Source organism: Ciconia boyciana, chromosome 12, assembly GCF_034638445.1.
Source record: "Ciconia boyciana chromosome 12, ASM3463844v1, whole genome shotgun sequence".
Classification (NCBI taxonomy): Eukaryota; Metazoa; Chordata; class Aves; order Ciconiiformes; family Ciconiidae; genus Ciconia; species Ciconia boyciana.
In genome coordinates, this window is record NC_132945.1 from 12355663 (window position 1) to 12370633 (window position 14971).

At 48.3% G+C, this 14971-nt stretch overlaps 1 protein-coding gene across 1 annotated transcript in view; it reads right to left on the reverse strand.

Moving 5' to 3' along the window:
• Positions 1 to 1028: 1028 nt before the first annotated feature.
• Positions 1029 to 14971, reverse strand: part of LOC140658476 (gamma-aminobutyric acid receptor subunit gamma-4) — a 37582-nt gene continuing 23639 nt past the window's right edge. Inside the window, exons 4-9 of the mRNA XM_072876949.1 lie at positions 11227 to 11447; positions 10572 to 10654; positions 8981 to 9118; positions 7279 to 7431; positions 2431 to 2633; positions 1029 to 1322 (exon numbers count right to left, since the gene is read on the reverse strand). Of these exons, the coding sequence (XP_072733050.1) occupies positions 1029 to 1322; positions 2431 to 2633; positions 7279 to 7431; positions 8981 to 9118; positions 10572 to 10654; positions 11227 to 11447 (1092 nt within the window). The remainder of the gene's footprint in view (positions 1323 to 2430; positions 2634 to 7278; positions 7432 to 8980; positions 9119 to 10571; positions 10655 to 11226; positions 11448 to 14971) is intronic.

Genomic DNA, 14971 nt, shown 5'->3' on the forward strand with positions numbered 1-14971 from the left:
GTTGTTGTGAAGGAGAGCACTGCCCTACTATGACGCATGGTACAAGAGGGCCCAGCTCACATGAGACAGGCCAAAGAAAGAGGCCTGTCTCAGGCCTCTCATGAGACTGGCTCATGAGACTGCTTCTGGTCTTTGTAGCATAAGGACTTTCTCCCTCTTTTGTCTATTCCCAATGTAAGCTGCATAGCCTGCTCAAAGTCCTGATCACAAAGCAGAATGTCACCATGGGCCCTGAAGAGTCTGCTCCAGTAAGGCAGATGGGCCCTTCAAACTTGTGAAGTGTTTTTTACCACCCATCTGATGAGAATCAGCAATGCTTCAGTGAGTGGATGCCTTGGGTGCCACTTGGTACAACAAGCGGAGTGATCCATGAGGAATGCTCCACAGATATTCTATGGGGAGCTGGTGGACACTTGCAGCTACTCCATCCTTGTCAGTGCCACTGTCAGCTTTCTGGGCAGGTTCAAAACATTTTAGCCAAGCCCAGCTACTGTGGGAAAGCTGTACTGCTGCCCTCTTTCACATTTCTTTCCTTCTGACCTTTCCAAGCCTCTAGCACTCCACGAAGTCTATTCTGGTGGAAGTGGTGCAGAAGTTGTAAGCTCTACTTTATTTCCTTTGCAGTCTTAATAACTATGCAGAAAACTCCATTTGCCATCACTTCCCATGGAATTTTGGAGCAGGATGCGGTGGAAAAATGAAACGCATTAAGGTTTTTGTTTTTGACAAAATCCCTAATGTTTGAGATGGGAATAGGATGGTTTTGGGCAATCTTACAAGGAGTAAAATGCTGGTAGTGCTGGTGAGGGGGTTGTTTGGGAAGGGTAGATTCTCTAAAAAGATATGTTAGAAGGCTAAAAAAAAGCTGTCTGGTTCTTCTCAGAAGAGATGAGAGAGCAGGAAGAGGGAATCACCAGGTTGGATTGCTCAGACAGACAATCGACTACAGAAGAGATGCTGTTCTCTATGCTCCTTGAGAAGCCCATCTTGCTGGTCTCCGGTCAATTCCAGCTGAGGACAAAGAACAGCTAGAGATAGAGATAGGCAATCCAGTAGACAATGTTGAAGAGCAGGAAGGCGGTGGGGAAGAAGACACGAGAGTAGGAGTCCAGGCGGGAGATGTGAATGCGAACCCTCCCCTCCCGCCACATTCCTGTCTGACAGTCCTCAATGCAGCAGAAGAACCTCTCGCATTCCTTTCCTTCCAGGCACGGGGAGCCAGGGTCTTCATCCTCCTCCTCCTCTATCTCTGGGGGCCAGTGCATGATGTTGTTGATGTTGATGGTGGTAAAGGATGGCATCACCTGTGCACCAGCAGGTGGCTGTAATGAGGAGGGGTAGGTGGATTAAAGGGAAGGAAAAGGCAAGAAAACTTGTTCTAGATACCAAAACTCATCCAATTGGAAATAGATCAGTTCATAGCATAGGTGCAGTTCAATAGAGGGGGATGACTGATCGTTCCCCATCTCTGCACCTGGTTGTAAATCACCACCTTGGCATATGGTGGGGACTGGCAGCTCCCTGCATGACTGTGAGTTTCCTCCCTGGCACCCTAGGGCACAGCCTTAGTCAGCAAAGACCTAATTGCTCTGATTCCCCATCTCTGCCACTAATAGTCAGTGCAGACACAGGACCTGTTTGGTTTTAGCTGTACTAGCCTCTTCCCTCATTCACCTGAGCTCAGCTGTCTCTGAAGACACAGCACACAGTCCAGATGTGTCTTCTGGTTGCTGTCAGTTGCTGGAGAAAAGCTGGGGAAATGCTGTGTATGACTCATAACCTCTTGGTCCAGGAGAAGAGGCATATCATCAGCCTCATGGAAGAGCTCTCTCTACCCGTGCTGGGAAATGAGGCTGGTACAGAACAGGTCTGGCTTTTTTGGTTTCAGTTCTGTCCCAATTCAGAGGCCTGTTTCAGCTGATGTGTCAGAATTACTTGCCATGAGCTTGGGCAGATCTCAAGAGGATGATGACCACTCTGGATTCACTATCCCCACACTCAGGAAGTCTTCTGATCGACAGACCACAAAAGAAAGTAGGTTTCTGCATCTCTGTGACCTAAGATACCTCTGTAATCCACAGAGATCAAACCAGTACAGGTGGAAGAACCTGGGTGTGGATCACCCTGTCTTAAAGTGGATATTTACATTTGGTCATGTGAGTCATCCTAAACTGTACTGATAAGCTCTCCAGCAATTTTGAAGACAGCGCAGGGTGCCTGGCTCTGACAGGGACCTCCTTGTTTTTTCTGGTTCTGTCTCACCTTTCAGGTGCTCAGACCCAGCACATAGAGTGGTCTGAGGACCTAATGAACACAGTATGGGTCAGGCACTAAACAACGTCAGTAGTTTCCAATGCAGGCTCAGGAGGGATATTTCTAAATAGCTTGGGGTTCTAACAGCATCCACCTCTGCTAGCCCCTTTGACCTACCAGCCTGGCTTTCCTGTTGTTGTGCTCAAGTGGTTTCTTGTTTCCGACCAGGTAGTTGAGTGTAGCATACTCCATGAGAGCTGCAAAGACGAAGATGAAGCACACAGAGACAAAGAGGTCCATGGCTGTGATATAGGAAACACGGGGAAGGTGCTTGCGGGAGATGGTACTCAGGGTGGTCATTGTTAGCACAGTTGTGATACCTAAGAGAGAAAAGAGCTGGTTTAAGTAATGAAGAGGAGCACTTCTGTCTTCTACATGCACCCAGCCCCCAAAACATCCTCATTTCCCCTTTCCTGTGGGAGAGAAATTCCTCTGGTTGTCTGGTCCCATTTTTGCTCTACTCAGCAAGACTCTGGTCTTGAGGTGCCCTCTGACAATGCTTTATGGAAAAAGAGCTGTTCAAAACCCAGGTGTCACACAGGCCATCAATGTGGACTGGTAAAGAAGTGGGGAACTTGGACTGCTTGGATGATGGGAGGAGAGGCCAAAGGAAGGACATGCTAAGAGGCAATAACACTGGATGGATGGCTTTGGGCAGGCAATGGGTGAGTTGGGATTCAGTCAGTGATGAGTCAGCAATAGGCATGGCAATGTCTCAGATGACACAGGACTGCTATTTCTGTCTGATGTGAACCAGAGCTGGAATGCAAAGGCCTCTGTTCTTGTTCTCCCTTTGTCTTTGAACATTTGCTCCCAGGATGAATTCAGCCCAATGCAAAGCTCATCATAGAATACAGAATCATAGAATAGTTTGGGTTGGAAGGGACCTTTAAAGGTCATCTAGTCCAACCCCCCTGCAATAAGCAGGGACATCTTCAACTAGATCAGGTTGCTCAGAGCCCTGTCCAACCTGACCTTGAATGCTTCCAGGGATGGGGCATCTACCACCTCTCAGGGCAACCTGTTCCAGTGTTTCACCACTTTCATCATAAAAAATTTCTTCCTTATATCTAGTCTGAATCTACCCTCTTCTAGTTTAAAACCATTAGCCCTTGTCCTATCGCTACAGGCCCTACTAAAAAGCCTGTCCCCATCTTTCTTAAAAGCCCCCTTTAAGTATTGAAAGGCTGCAATAAGGACTCCCCGGAGTCTTCTCTTCTCCAGGCTGAACAACACCAACTCTTTCAGCCTTTCCTTATAAGAGAGGTGTTCCATCCCTCTGATCATTTTTGTGGCCCTCCTCTGGACCCACTCCAACAGGTCCATGTCTTTCCTGTGCTGAGGACTCCAGAGCTGGATGCAGTACTCCAGGTGGGGTCTCACCAGAGCAGAGGGGCAGAATCACCTCCCTTGACCTGCTGGCCACACTTCTCTTTATGCAGCCCAGGATATGGTTGGCTTTCTGGGCTGCGAGTGCACATTGCTGGCTCATGTCCAGCTTTTCATCCACCAGTACCCCCAAGTCCCTCTCCACAGGGCTGCTCTCGATCACATCATCCCCCAGCCTGTACTGGTATCAGGAGTTGCCCTGACCCAGGTGCAGGAGCTTGCACTTGGCCTTGTTGAACCTCATGAGGTTCACATGGATGCACTTCTCAAGCTTGTCCAGGTCCCTCTGGATGGCATCCTGTCCCTCAGGCATGTCAACCACACCACTCAGCTTGGTGTTGTCAGCAAACTTGCTGAGAGTGCACTCAATCCCACTGTCTATATTGTTGATGAAGATATTAAACAGTACTGGTCACCCCAGTGACCAACTCCTGAGGGACACCACTCATCACTGATCTCCATCTGGACATTGAGCCGTTGACCACTACCCTCTGGATGCGACCATCCAAACAATTCTTTATCCACCGAACAGTCCATCCATCAAATCCATATCTCTCCAATTTAGAGAGAAGAAAAGAATGTTGTGGGGGACCGTATCAAAGGCCTTACAGAAGTCCAGAAAGATGACATCTGTAGCTCTTCCCTTGTCCACTGATGTCATCACTCCATCATAGAAGGCCACTAGGTCGGTCAGGCAAGACTTGCCCTTGGTGAAGCCTTGCTGGCTGTCGTGAATCCTCTCCCTGTCCTCCATGTGCCTTAGCATAGCTTCTAGGAGGATCTGTTCCATGATCTTCCCAGGGACAGAGGTGAGGCTAACAGGTTGGTAGTTCCCAGGGTCCTCCTTTCTAACCCTTTTTAAAAATGGGTACAGTATTTCCCTTTTTCCAGTCACCGGGAACTTCACCTGACTGCCATGACTTTTCAAATATCATGGAGAGTGGCTTGGCAACTACATCAGCCAATTCCCTCAGGACTCTGGGATGCATCTCGTCAGGTCCCCTAGACTTATGTACGTTCAGCTTCCTCAGGTGGTCACGAACCTGATCTTCTCTTACAGTGAGAGGGACTTTGCTCCCCCAGTCCCTGTCTTGTGGTCCGTCCACTCAAGAGGTGTGGGAAGAGAGGTTGCCAGGGAAAACCGAGACAAAAAAGTTGTTGAGTACCTCAGCCTTCTCCTCATCCGTCGTTACCAGTTTGCCCGTTGGGGCAGTACACATTCTTTGACCTTCCTTTTCTGGCTGACATACCTATAGAAGCCCTTCTTATTATTCTTTGCATCCCTTGCCAAGTTCGGCTCCATCCGTGCCTTGGCCTTCCTGACCCCATCCATACACAACCGGGCAGCGCATACTCCTCCCAGGATACCTCTCCCTGCTTCCACTGCATGTACATTTCCTTCTTGTCCTTTTTGACCAGCAGGTCTCGACTCATCCATGCTGGTCTCTTGTCTTCCTTTCCTGATTTCTTACACCTGGGGATCGAGAGCTCTTGTGCTCTATGGAAAGTGTCCTTAAAGACCTGCCTGCTCTGTTCTGCTCCCTTGTCCCTGAGGGCAGTTTCCCAGGGGGTCCTGTTGACTAACTCCTTGAACAGCTGGAATTTTGCTTTCCTAAAATTCAGGGTCCTGACTTTACTCTTCGCCTGACCCATATCCCTCAGGACTACGAACTCCATCAGTGTATGATCACTGCAGCGCAGGCTGCCTCCAATCTTGACGTCACCGATTAGCTCACTTGTATTGGTGACCAACAGGTCCAGTAACGCATCCCCTCTGGTAGGGCTGTCTTTTACCTGGCTTAAGAATTTATCCTCCATGCACTCCAGGAGTCTCCTGGATTGCCTACAGCTCACCGTGCTACTTTTCCAGCAGGTGTCAGGGTGGTTGAAGTCCTCCAGCAAGACGACAGCCTGTAAGTGCGATGCCTCCTGTAGCTGGAGTAAGAAGGCTTTGTCAATAGGCTCCCCTTGTTTGGCCAGCCTGTAGTAAACACTAACCACAAGGTTCCCACAAGAGATAAGGAATCTCTTTTGATTTGAATGGGGCTTGGAATTGGTTTTGCAGCAGCAGTAATGCTTACAGACCTGTTTCCAAAGTATCAGGAGCCAACAAAGGATCAGCTGCAAGAGTTGGTGTTGTGATCTCATCCACTGCTTTTTAGGACGTGAAGAAGAAGCAAGAACTCCACCTGTTCCTCCTTCTCTAGCATTCATCTAAATCCACCTGCCACCCTTTCCTGGGGTCTCCCCAATGGCTCTGGGTGGGAGCATGGCAAGAGATTTTCATATTTTCCTGCTGTATTTGCATTAGCAGATGTGATGTGACTTCCCATATATTTGAAATGCCAATGGAACTGGTCCAGTTTACATCTCCCTAATGTAGGCTGACGGGCTTGAAATGTACTGGGGATCATTTGTATTAAGTACAACAGGGGCTGTGAAGAGAATACATTACTCTTGATGTGCTGAGGTCCCTTCCCACAGAGAGGGGCCCTCCTCCTGGGGAAACTTGCCTTTGTTTTTTGAGACAGCCACCATAGTGGTGTCAGCCATTGCAGAACATTTTGCCTCTTGCTGTTCATTCCTTTCCCAGCCACAGACTATGGCGTACCCTCACCTCCATTGGAAATGACACCTCACTCCTCCTCCTGCTCTCTCCATGGGCACCAAAGAAATTGATTTTGATAGGGAGGTGGGGGGAAATGGTCAGAATGGCTGGGCTCTGAATAGCCCTGCCTGATGCTGATGGCCCCTCGCCTCTCCTCTCCCTCCCCGCAGAGGCCTTCAGGCAGGGCTGGGAACGCTACCTCCAATTAAAGGAAAAGTCAGAGGGGATGATAGGAAGGACAGTGCTGGGAAGCAGAGCTTGCTGCAAAATGCAGATGCAGCCAAAGTGCATTGAAGATTTGTAAAGACCTCTCTAGCGTCTATCAGGGCAGGATTCAATCACCATAAGCTTTTTCCTGCCTCAAAGAGCCACTGCAGGTTGCTGAGAAAATCTAAACAACAGGCAGAGCTGTTGCCACATCCTGGACTCGCACTGTGGTGTGGCTGACAGAGAAAGGCAGTACCGACAGGGCTTCCACATCCTGACAGAGCTTCGGACTCTATGGATACTGACAAGCAACTTTGCTCATTACCCTACAACCTTCATGTCACTGGTCCTACGCTGAGCCCTTGAAAGGTCATGAGGAAATGCAGAATACATGCATGTGACAGGAGCCCTTTGGCCAGCATTGCAATGCCACAGCTCACCCCTTCCCTCTCTCTTTTTTGGCGCAGGAGAATACCACACTGTCAGCTTGGAAAAGACTGTATTCAGGTCTCAGATCAAGATATGAGAGTGTTGTGCTATCCTGAAATAATCCAGTACTCCAAGCCAGCACAGCTGGAGATTCAGTTGAGCTTGAGGATAGTGTTACAAACAGAAAGATGGAGGAGTGGACTATCCTCCAGTAAGCTGAATAAAGCCAGAAAATGGCAAAGTGGTTTAGGAGATTTTGTACTCCAACACTGCCAGTCTGCTAGCCTTGCAGAGTTTGACAAGCATCAGACATGCAACAGCCTGTCTCTTACCCAGAGATGTCCTGGCTGGTGTAGAGTCTCTCTTGATCCAGAAGGAAACCCAGGAAAGAACAACAGTCAGGATGCAGGGAATGTAGGTCTGAATGGCAAAATAACCCATACGTCTACTTAGGTCAAAAGAAACTGTCATCACCATGTACTCCCCTAGGAAAAAGCAAGAGACACATTGGGATCATAACATGTGGCTTCCTAAAACACAAAAATCAGCAAAGTTTCAGAATTTGGAGTGTTTCTGATGAGGTTTTCTTGTTGTTTTAAGTGCCTGGCCGGCTGGTTTTGTGTCTGACTTTGTGCCTGCACAGATTGTTAGCTTCATGGACAGCTGTGTGGCTGGCAGAGTAGGTCTGGTGACTCGCTGGCATTGTGGCTGGCTTGCTGGTTTTGTGGCTAGTGGACTCTGTGGCTACCTGGCTGGCTCTGTAGCTGTCTGACTTAATGCCTTTGTGACTAATTTAAGAGCTAACTTTGTGGTTGCCCAACTGGCTATCTGCCTGGCTGGCTATGTGGTCACCAGGCTGCATTTGTACTGGCCTGGCTGTGTGTCCAAGCACACTGAAAAGCACACCGTCTGGAGAAGTTTCAGGGAAGAAACTATAGAGAGTATTCATCTTAAGCTGATTGCTGCAAGGGTTTCTTTTCTATAGAAGCTATTTAGCTGTAACAGGCTACATGGCCTGGCTTGCCAACTAACTACCTGAGCTGTGACAAAGGAGGTGTCCTTCAATCACTTTATCGAGACTCTGGTTCTGCCACTGGAAAAAGCATGTAGTGCTGTACATCCTAATTGCTCATTTGGCAACTTACAGCTGAAGTTTTTCCTCTTTTTCAGAGCCTTCTAGTGAGTATTGGAAGAAAGCCACCTGACAGCTCTAGAGTTAAGATGGAGCTTGCAAGCACTTACCAAAAAAGAGAATTACAAACCTCAGACAGCCACCAGTGCATTCAAGCCACTTTCACTGCACCACTTCTTGTCCTGGTTTGTGCTGCTTTTCTACCCCGGTTAGAGGCTGGCTGCCTGTGTTGGCAACAGAAGCTTTCTGCAGAGTGGCAGAAGCACTACCTGAACTTGCTGCTTCAGAGGGCTTAAAAATACGAGCTCACCCCACCTGCAGGAACCCAAAGAGGCTTTCCTCCGTTGTCTGTGGGAAGGAAAGGGGATGTGAGCTATTAGGAGGAGGAGGAGCTGAAGGGCCTCCATTCCCTGGTTTCTTCACACATGCAGCCTTGTTCCTGTCTTTTAAAGCATAATTCAGGTGTTCATCAGCCCCACACAACTTTACAGAAAGAAAGACTGAGACCTTCGAGTTCTGATTTCCCCACCCCTGTTCCAATTATAAGCATAACCCAGGGATCACATAGTATGCACATACTGCAGCAAGAGGGGATCTGAGCTCCATCTCTTCTCCCTCCTGACCCTTCAGTTAGGGATAGCTTCATTCACATCAGCATTGTCACCCCACAGTTCACAGATGTCAGTGGTTCTGGCCTACCCCTGCTTCGTCTTCCCCTCACCCTTCATCTCCATCACTTCTGCTCCCTCTAGCAAAGGTCCATCCCTTCATTCTTACGATTCTCTAACTGTGCTGTTGTGACCTTCCTTCCCCACCATTGTGGAGCTATCTGATGACTCCTTTTCCTCCCACGAAGTCTCCAACACACTGGCATTTCTGTGGGCTATCTCCCTTTGCCTCACCTGCCCCAGTCCTGAGAACTTCTGAGGTGTTCCTCAGCCCTGTGAAATCAAACTGGTAGAGCCTCCAGGTGCGCTGGTCGGAGACCTCAATGGAGTAGCGCCTCCAGCGATAGACAATCTCTTCACGTGGGTAGCCATCTGGGAAAAGGGGCAAGGACATCAATGAAAGAGTACCATGTGCTTCTACCTCATTCACCACCCTGACTGTAAAAGCACTGGCATCCCACTCTAGCTGTTTTGTAAACATGAAGCTTTCAGGCAGGTATTTCTGATGCCTTTTGTTTAGATTCCCTTAGGCATCCCCACATGGATGGGAGTAGGGACAGCATCCCCCCTTGTGGGCCGCTTCAAATCCTAGGGATGGGAAAAGCAATGTTAGAAACGGAGCCTTTCTAAGGACTGCACTGGTGGGAATGAGACTTAGTTTGTTGTAGGAAGACTCCCCCAGCCTGAAATCTTTAAGGGTTTTGGCTCCCTGGGGCAGCATGGGGCCTTCACCACTCCTCATGACTACCTTCCCTTCCCAGGCATGAGTCCACCAGGATTACAAAGCTGCCAACGTGGGAGGTAGCATGGCTGTGGCTGCTCTGACTGTCTCTCTACCTCTCACCCTGGGAGCTGATCTATGTATGGAAAAGAAGGGGTGCGTTCTCCATGGAGCAGGAGACCTGGCTCCTGCAGGCTGGAACATGGCTTCTCCTGGCTCTGGCTTTCTTGACAAAGAAACAAGCCTACTGTGAAGCAGGGACCTTGACACCTACGAGAGAGTTCCTCAGAGGAGGGAAGGAGCAAGAGCTTGGCAGCTAACTAAAAATGCGTTTCTAATTATCAAGCATGTATGGCATGTACTATTAATTAGCAAAGAATGAGGGATGGTGGGAGACGAGGGGATGGTACCTCCTCAGCATGCTGCCTCCCTCTGAAGCACCTCAGAGCCACGTGAGCTGCATCTTTTCAGTGGCAGGGGAAGCAGGAGAGGCGAACCCGAGCTAAGATGACTAAATCAGATTTCCAACCAATGCATGAGGCCAGGAATCTCTTGGTGCAGAAAGGCTCCCTGCAAAATTACCAGTGGAGATGTGCCAACATCAGCAGCCCTGTCTGCTGATGAGAATGGACAAGTGGGGACTGAGAGTGGAGGTCTGAGTACCCCTCCTTTGTGATGGCCTTGGGCACAGAAAGTGGGCCTGTCTCTGGGCTGAGGTCTGGAAAGCCAATCTGTCCCCTCAGAGGGCAGGAGAAGGGGGAAGATGCAAGGCAGGACAGGTGCCATTTGTCTGCCAGCTGAAGGGATATATTCTGTCTAGTAGGTCAGAGTGACCAGAAGGTCAGTGAAATAATCACCTCCAACCGTCCAACCAAATTAAGGAGAAACTCCGAGGTGCTGTGAATCTTTCCCTGAAGACCTCTGCTAGACCTCTGCTAGTGGGAGGATGCTTCAGAGCATGACGGGTAATGGCCCAGGAAGAGCGTCATAGACATTAGGTGAAAAATTTAGCTAAAAGGGAGGATTGTCTCCCCAGAAGAGTTTTACTCTACTGAGGTTTCTCTACTTGCCTTCTAAAACCATTTTGAAAATACATATACTCACAACTGGAAAAAACCAAAGGGCAGGAGTGAGTGTCCATTGGGAAATTCTGCAGCTGGAGCAGACATTCAGCCTCGATCGTCAGCCTGAGAGAAGAAGAGAGAGAGAGGGAGACTGAGATTTTGTGTTGGTGAAGGTTGTTTGATTCCAACACCACAATGTGACAGAAGGATTCTCACTTCCTTGAGAGAGAAACACTAATTTGTTGAAGATCATTCTGTTTGCAGGAACATTTCAAAACAGCACCAAAACAAAACATAAGTTTGGATATTTTCAAACTGAGAAAAAAAATCTAATTTTCACATTCAAAAAGCCTTTTTGTTTAGTGAGCTTTTCAGATTCATTTATGGGAGTGAGAATTTATGGGAACAAAAGCCAAATGTTTATTAAAGGAATGAAATAGCTGGACTGACCAACATAAACTTTTAAAGGATTTTGGTTTAGGAAACTCTTTGTAGTTTTGACTTTTTTCTAGGCATGATATGGAAAAACAGTTTGATTTTTGGAAGCCTTCATCCTGGGAAGAGGAAGCCCATTCTGCAACCAGTATTGCATGTGTACTCCCATCAGCACTGAGAGACATCTGGCAGGCGTGTGGAAACCTCCTGTACTTTGACCAGCTCCTTGTTCCCTCACCTCAGCAGCCTGCTGTATGTACCTGAGCGTGTAGAGCACTTTTCCATCATTCCAGATGCGGAGGAGCTGATTAGGAGTGGTTATCCAGTGGGAATCAGCACGCTTGGAGTTCCTAAAAAAAGTATCTGGGATCCAGATGCGGCTCACCATGTTGGTGTTCAGCGTGAGGGCCTTCAAGGTGCTGTTGAAACGAAGACGCCGGTCATACCACGTCTGAGCAAAGAAGATATCAATGGTGTATTCCTGTGAAAGAGAAGGAAGAACATGTCTTTCTGAGAGGGATTCAGGCAAAGCAGAGCCCTGTCCTCTGGTCCGCAGGCCACCATTTTGGAGTCACAGCCAAAACATTTGCTTTTTAAGTCTTGAATCAGGTGTTGGTGACCACTGACACCTTTCCAGGCTCATCTTTAGCTCGGGATCAAGACATCCATAGCACACTTAGGAAGAGCCAAAGACTGTGTGTTGACTGGTGGGCTGAGCCGTAGCATGTTTGGCCTGACCCATGCCTGTAAATCCAAGACCATATGAACAAGGGCTTGGACTTCCTCTTGACGGACAACTCAAGCCAAACACTCCTTTTAAGCACAGGTGTGAAGGGGCAGCATTGACGTTGGCTGAATCCAGTCCTGACTTCAGCTACATCTTTCAAACACAGGCAAGGAAAGCTGCTCACCACCTTACCAGAGAAGGCAAGCAGACAGCTCTTTCTGTTATTTATTAGGATACAGCCCAGCAGTGCTCTATACACCTAATTTATACCTAAGCAATAGTAGTGTTGTGCGTAAACCTAGTGAGAATCCATCCCTTGCTGCAGGACTTATACTGTAAACGGTTTATATGAAAAACTGGGGCACTAGGGTTCCTGGGCAGATACCCCTTGCTGAAGATTAGAAAAGGAAGCTGGGGCAGGTGCTGCTATGGACCCAGCTCTTGGTGCAACCAGTTCAAAATCTTGAGTCTTTTGCAGAGAGAAAACAGAGTTTCCACCATAATGAGGACCTTTGGTTTTTGTGAGAGACAGGGTGTCCTAGCTCACCCATAACTAGCATTTCTAGGAGGCAGCACCTGTCTGGATTGGACTGGCAGTAGTCCACATCATTAGCCCACCATTCTGCTCCTTGCTGCTGCAAGCCAATTTGCTCCTTACCCTCTTTTTCAGCCTGCCTGAGAAGGTGCTAATTAGTGCCATACAGGAGCATGTCTGGCACTCAGTGGCTGTCTGAACCAGACCCCCAAATCCAGTTCCACCAGCCCATACTAAAGGCTGTCACCTGCTCCTGACAGTTCCTCTCTAACTTGGACTTTGCTCCCTTTCACTCCTGTTAAAACCCCATGACCACAGAGGCATTGTCTCCCTCTCTCCTGTGGGCAGAGGTGAACAGTGTCTGACTTTTCCATCTCTCCCTCCTCCCTCTATTGATTTATCTCAGTGGAATTTTTATGACTGCAACACATCCTCCCTCCGCTGCCCTCACTGCTGGTTCAGAGCTGACTTCCTCAAACCATGTTGTTAAAATAGATGCGGTGCTCTTAGTGCGCTCCCTTGGACAGCATGTCCTGCCTGGGGAGGCAAAGCAGGGCAGCGCACGACTCCCCGCTTCATTTTCCTCGCCCTCGCTCCACTGTCAGCCAACTGGTGATGAGTGATTGGTACCGAAAATGTCCCTTGCATAGGAATGAGATCATGAGAAAAGAGCATTTGCCATCAGGCAGTCGAGTCACTCTCTGGGCTGATCCTTCACCCTGGTTAGACACAGGGATGAGCAAAGGTGACGGGGATGAGGTCCTAACATATCTCTAAATGGGGACAGATGCAGCATGTTTAAAGTGATGGCATTGCCTCTACAGTTCATTCAAAACAGACATGAGGAGAAACAGAACTAGGATAGAAGCAACCCTCAAAGCCAAGTGCACAAGCATGGCCACTGCCCAAAAACAGGAGGTTGAGAGAGCCCATTTCAGCATCTGAATGCTCTGGATTGCACTGGGTACTGCTTCGACATAGGGTACGTGGTGATGAAGGCATGGAACAGGTTGTGAAACAGTGAAATAGAGCCCACAGGTGGGCAAAGAATCACTGGCACAGCAGGGACAAGATGGAGTAATGGCAGCCTATGAAAACAACATCTATGGGGAGGGCTGACTTTATTCTGCTTGGGGCCATTTTCTTTTCCTTGCCAGCTGTTGGGGCCAAAATAACACAACATTTGACATATTCTCCCCCATCCCTGCAGACCCTGTTTGAGCCAGTATGAGCTTACATTGCTCCTCAGCAATATCTCTGGTGTAGGAGAAAGCAACCAAAATGCAATGATAAATCCATGTTAGGTGTCACTATCAGTTTCTAACTCCTAACTGGAGTCACTTGTGAGATCTTGCTTCTGGGCTGGCTGGTCAGGTCAGATATCCTGCTGTAAAGTTCAACTTTCAGGTCTGGGATAACCAATGCTAACGTTTCGGGAGAGTGGAGGGTCAGCTATCCCAGGGGTTTAGTATTTGTTGTCAAGCCCAGATTTTCAGAAGGGATCAGCATTAAAGAGCTCCTCTTGTGCCATTCATAGCCAGCCTTTGCAAAAGGTGTAGTGCACAAGTCATTCAGCTCTTCTGAAAAATCTGAGCTGTTACTGTCACTGTCCTGTGGTTTGATCTAATTTCAGTGGCTATTATAAGCACAGCTATTCACGAGGAAGAACTGACTAGCTGAGCTGGCTCCCTTGCCTCTAGGTGGGGAATCCATTGGGAAATGTTGGCATTTACAAATGTATTTTCATTCAGAACTATCTGAGGCAAGATTTCTGCAAAAATGCTCTGGCCTTTGGGAGCACTTTTACCCTTCCGATTCTCTCCCCCATCCTGCTCGGGGGGAGTGAGTGAGCAGCTGTGTGGTGCTTAGTTGCTGGCTGGGGTTAAACCACAACAGTTCCTGAAGATGTTAGCACGTGTTCCCATCAGGTGCAGTTTGCACTGATGCTGAGGAACCTTGCATGACTGTGGCTCTGCACTGATCAGCTGTGGGACAGTGCTCAGACCTTTGTTTGAGCATTAATCAAATCCCACTCAGCTGTAGGCAACTGACCAAGGTGATTAAAATAGGAGGTGTTTGACCATGGGTTCCCCACAGTCATTGGAGAGGGGTAAGCACTTCTGGAGGGAGATCCCAAGATGAAGCAGTTCACGTTGTCTTCTGGAAATGCCTCACACTCTTACTGACCTTAGAAGAGTGCAGGCTGATCAAGGCTGAATAGCTAAATTTTGGCAGGATGAGTTCAGCCCCTAAAACTTACGGCCGTGCTCTTTCTTGAACTCGTGCACCCCTGTAGTTTCTCTCTGCCCCTGATTCATTCTCAAGCATCAGAAGGAGACTTCTCAATACCTCAATTTCCCCATGTGGAAAAAGGTTATTGTAAAATACGCCTCCAACATTACTGTACCATCTGCTATGCAGCACATGGAGGTTGTTAACTTCTCTGAAAAAGCACAGACTTTTTTAGTGTTTTCAACAGAAGAGCTAGCAAAATAAGAGGAATTGCTCTAAGAGTTAGGTCGCGCCATTTGGATCACACGTTGGGTAGCGCACACATGTTGGCATGCATGCAATATTACATCAAACTTCAGTCATAAAATAATAAGTCAAACTACCCATAAGGCAAACACTGAAGACTGCCTACCCTAAACACTATCACACAAGTTTATCCAATGCTGAGGAATGCCCTGCAGCATCGCCGCTGGTAGTTGTGTGGGCTCATGTCCAACTCAGCCTTTCAGCA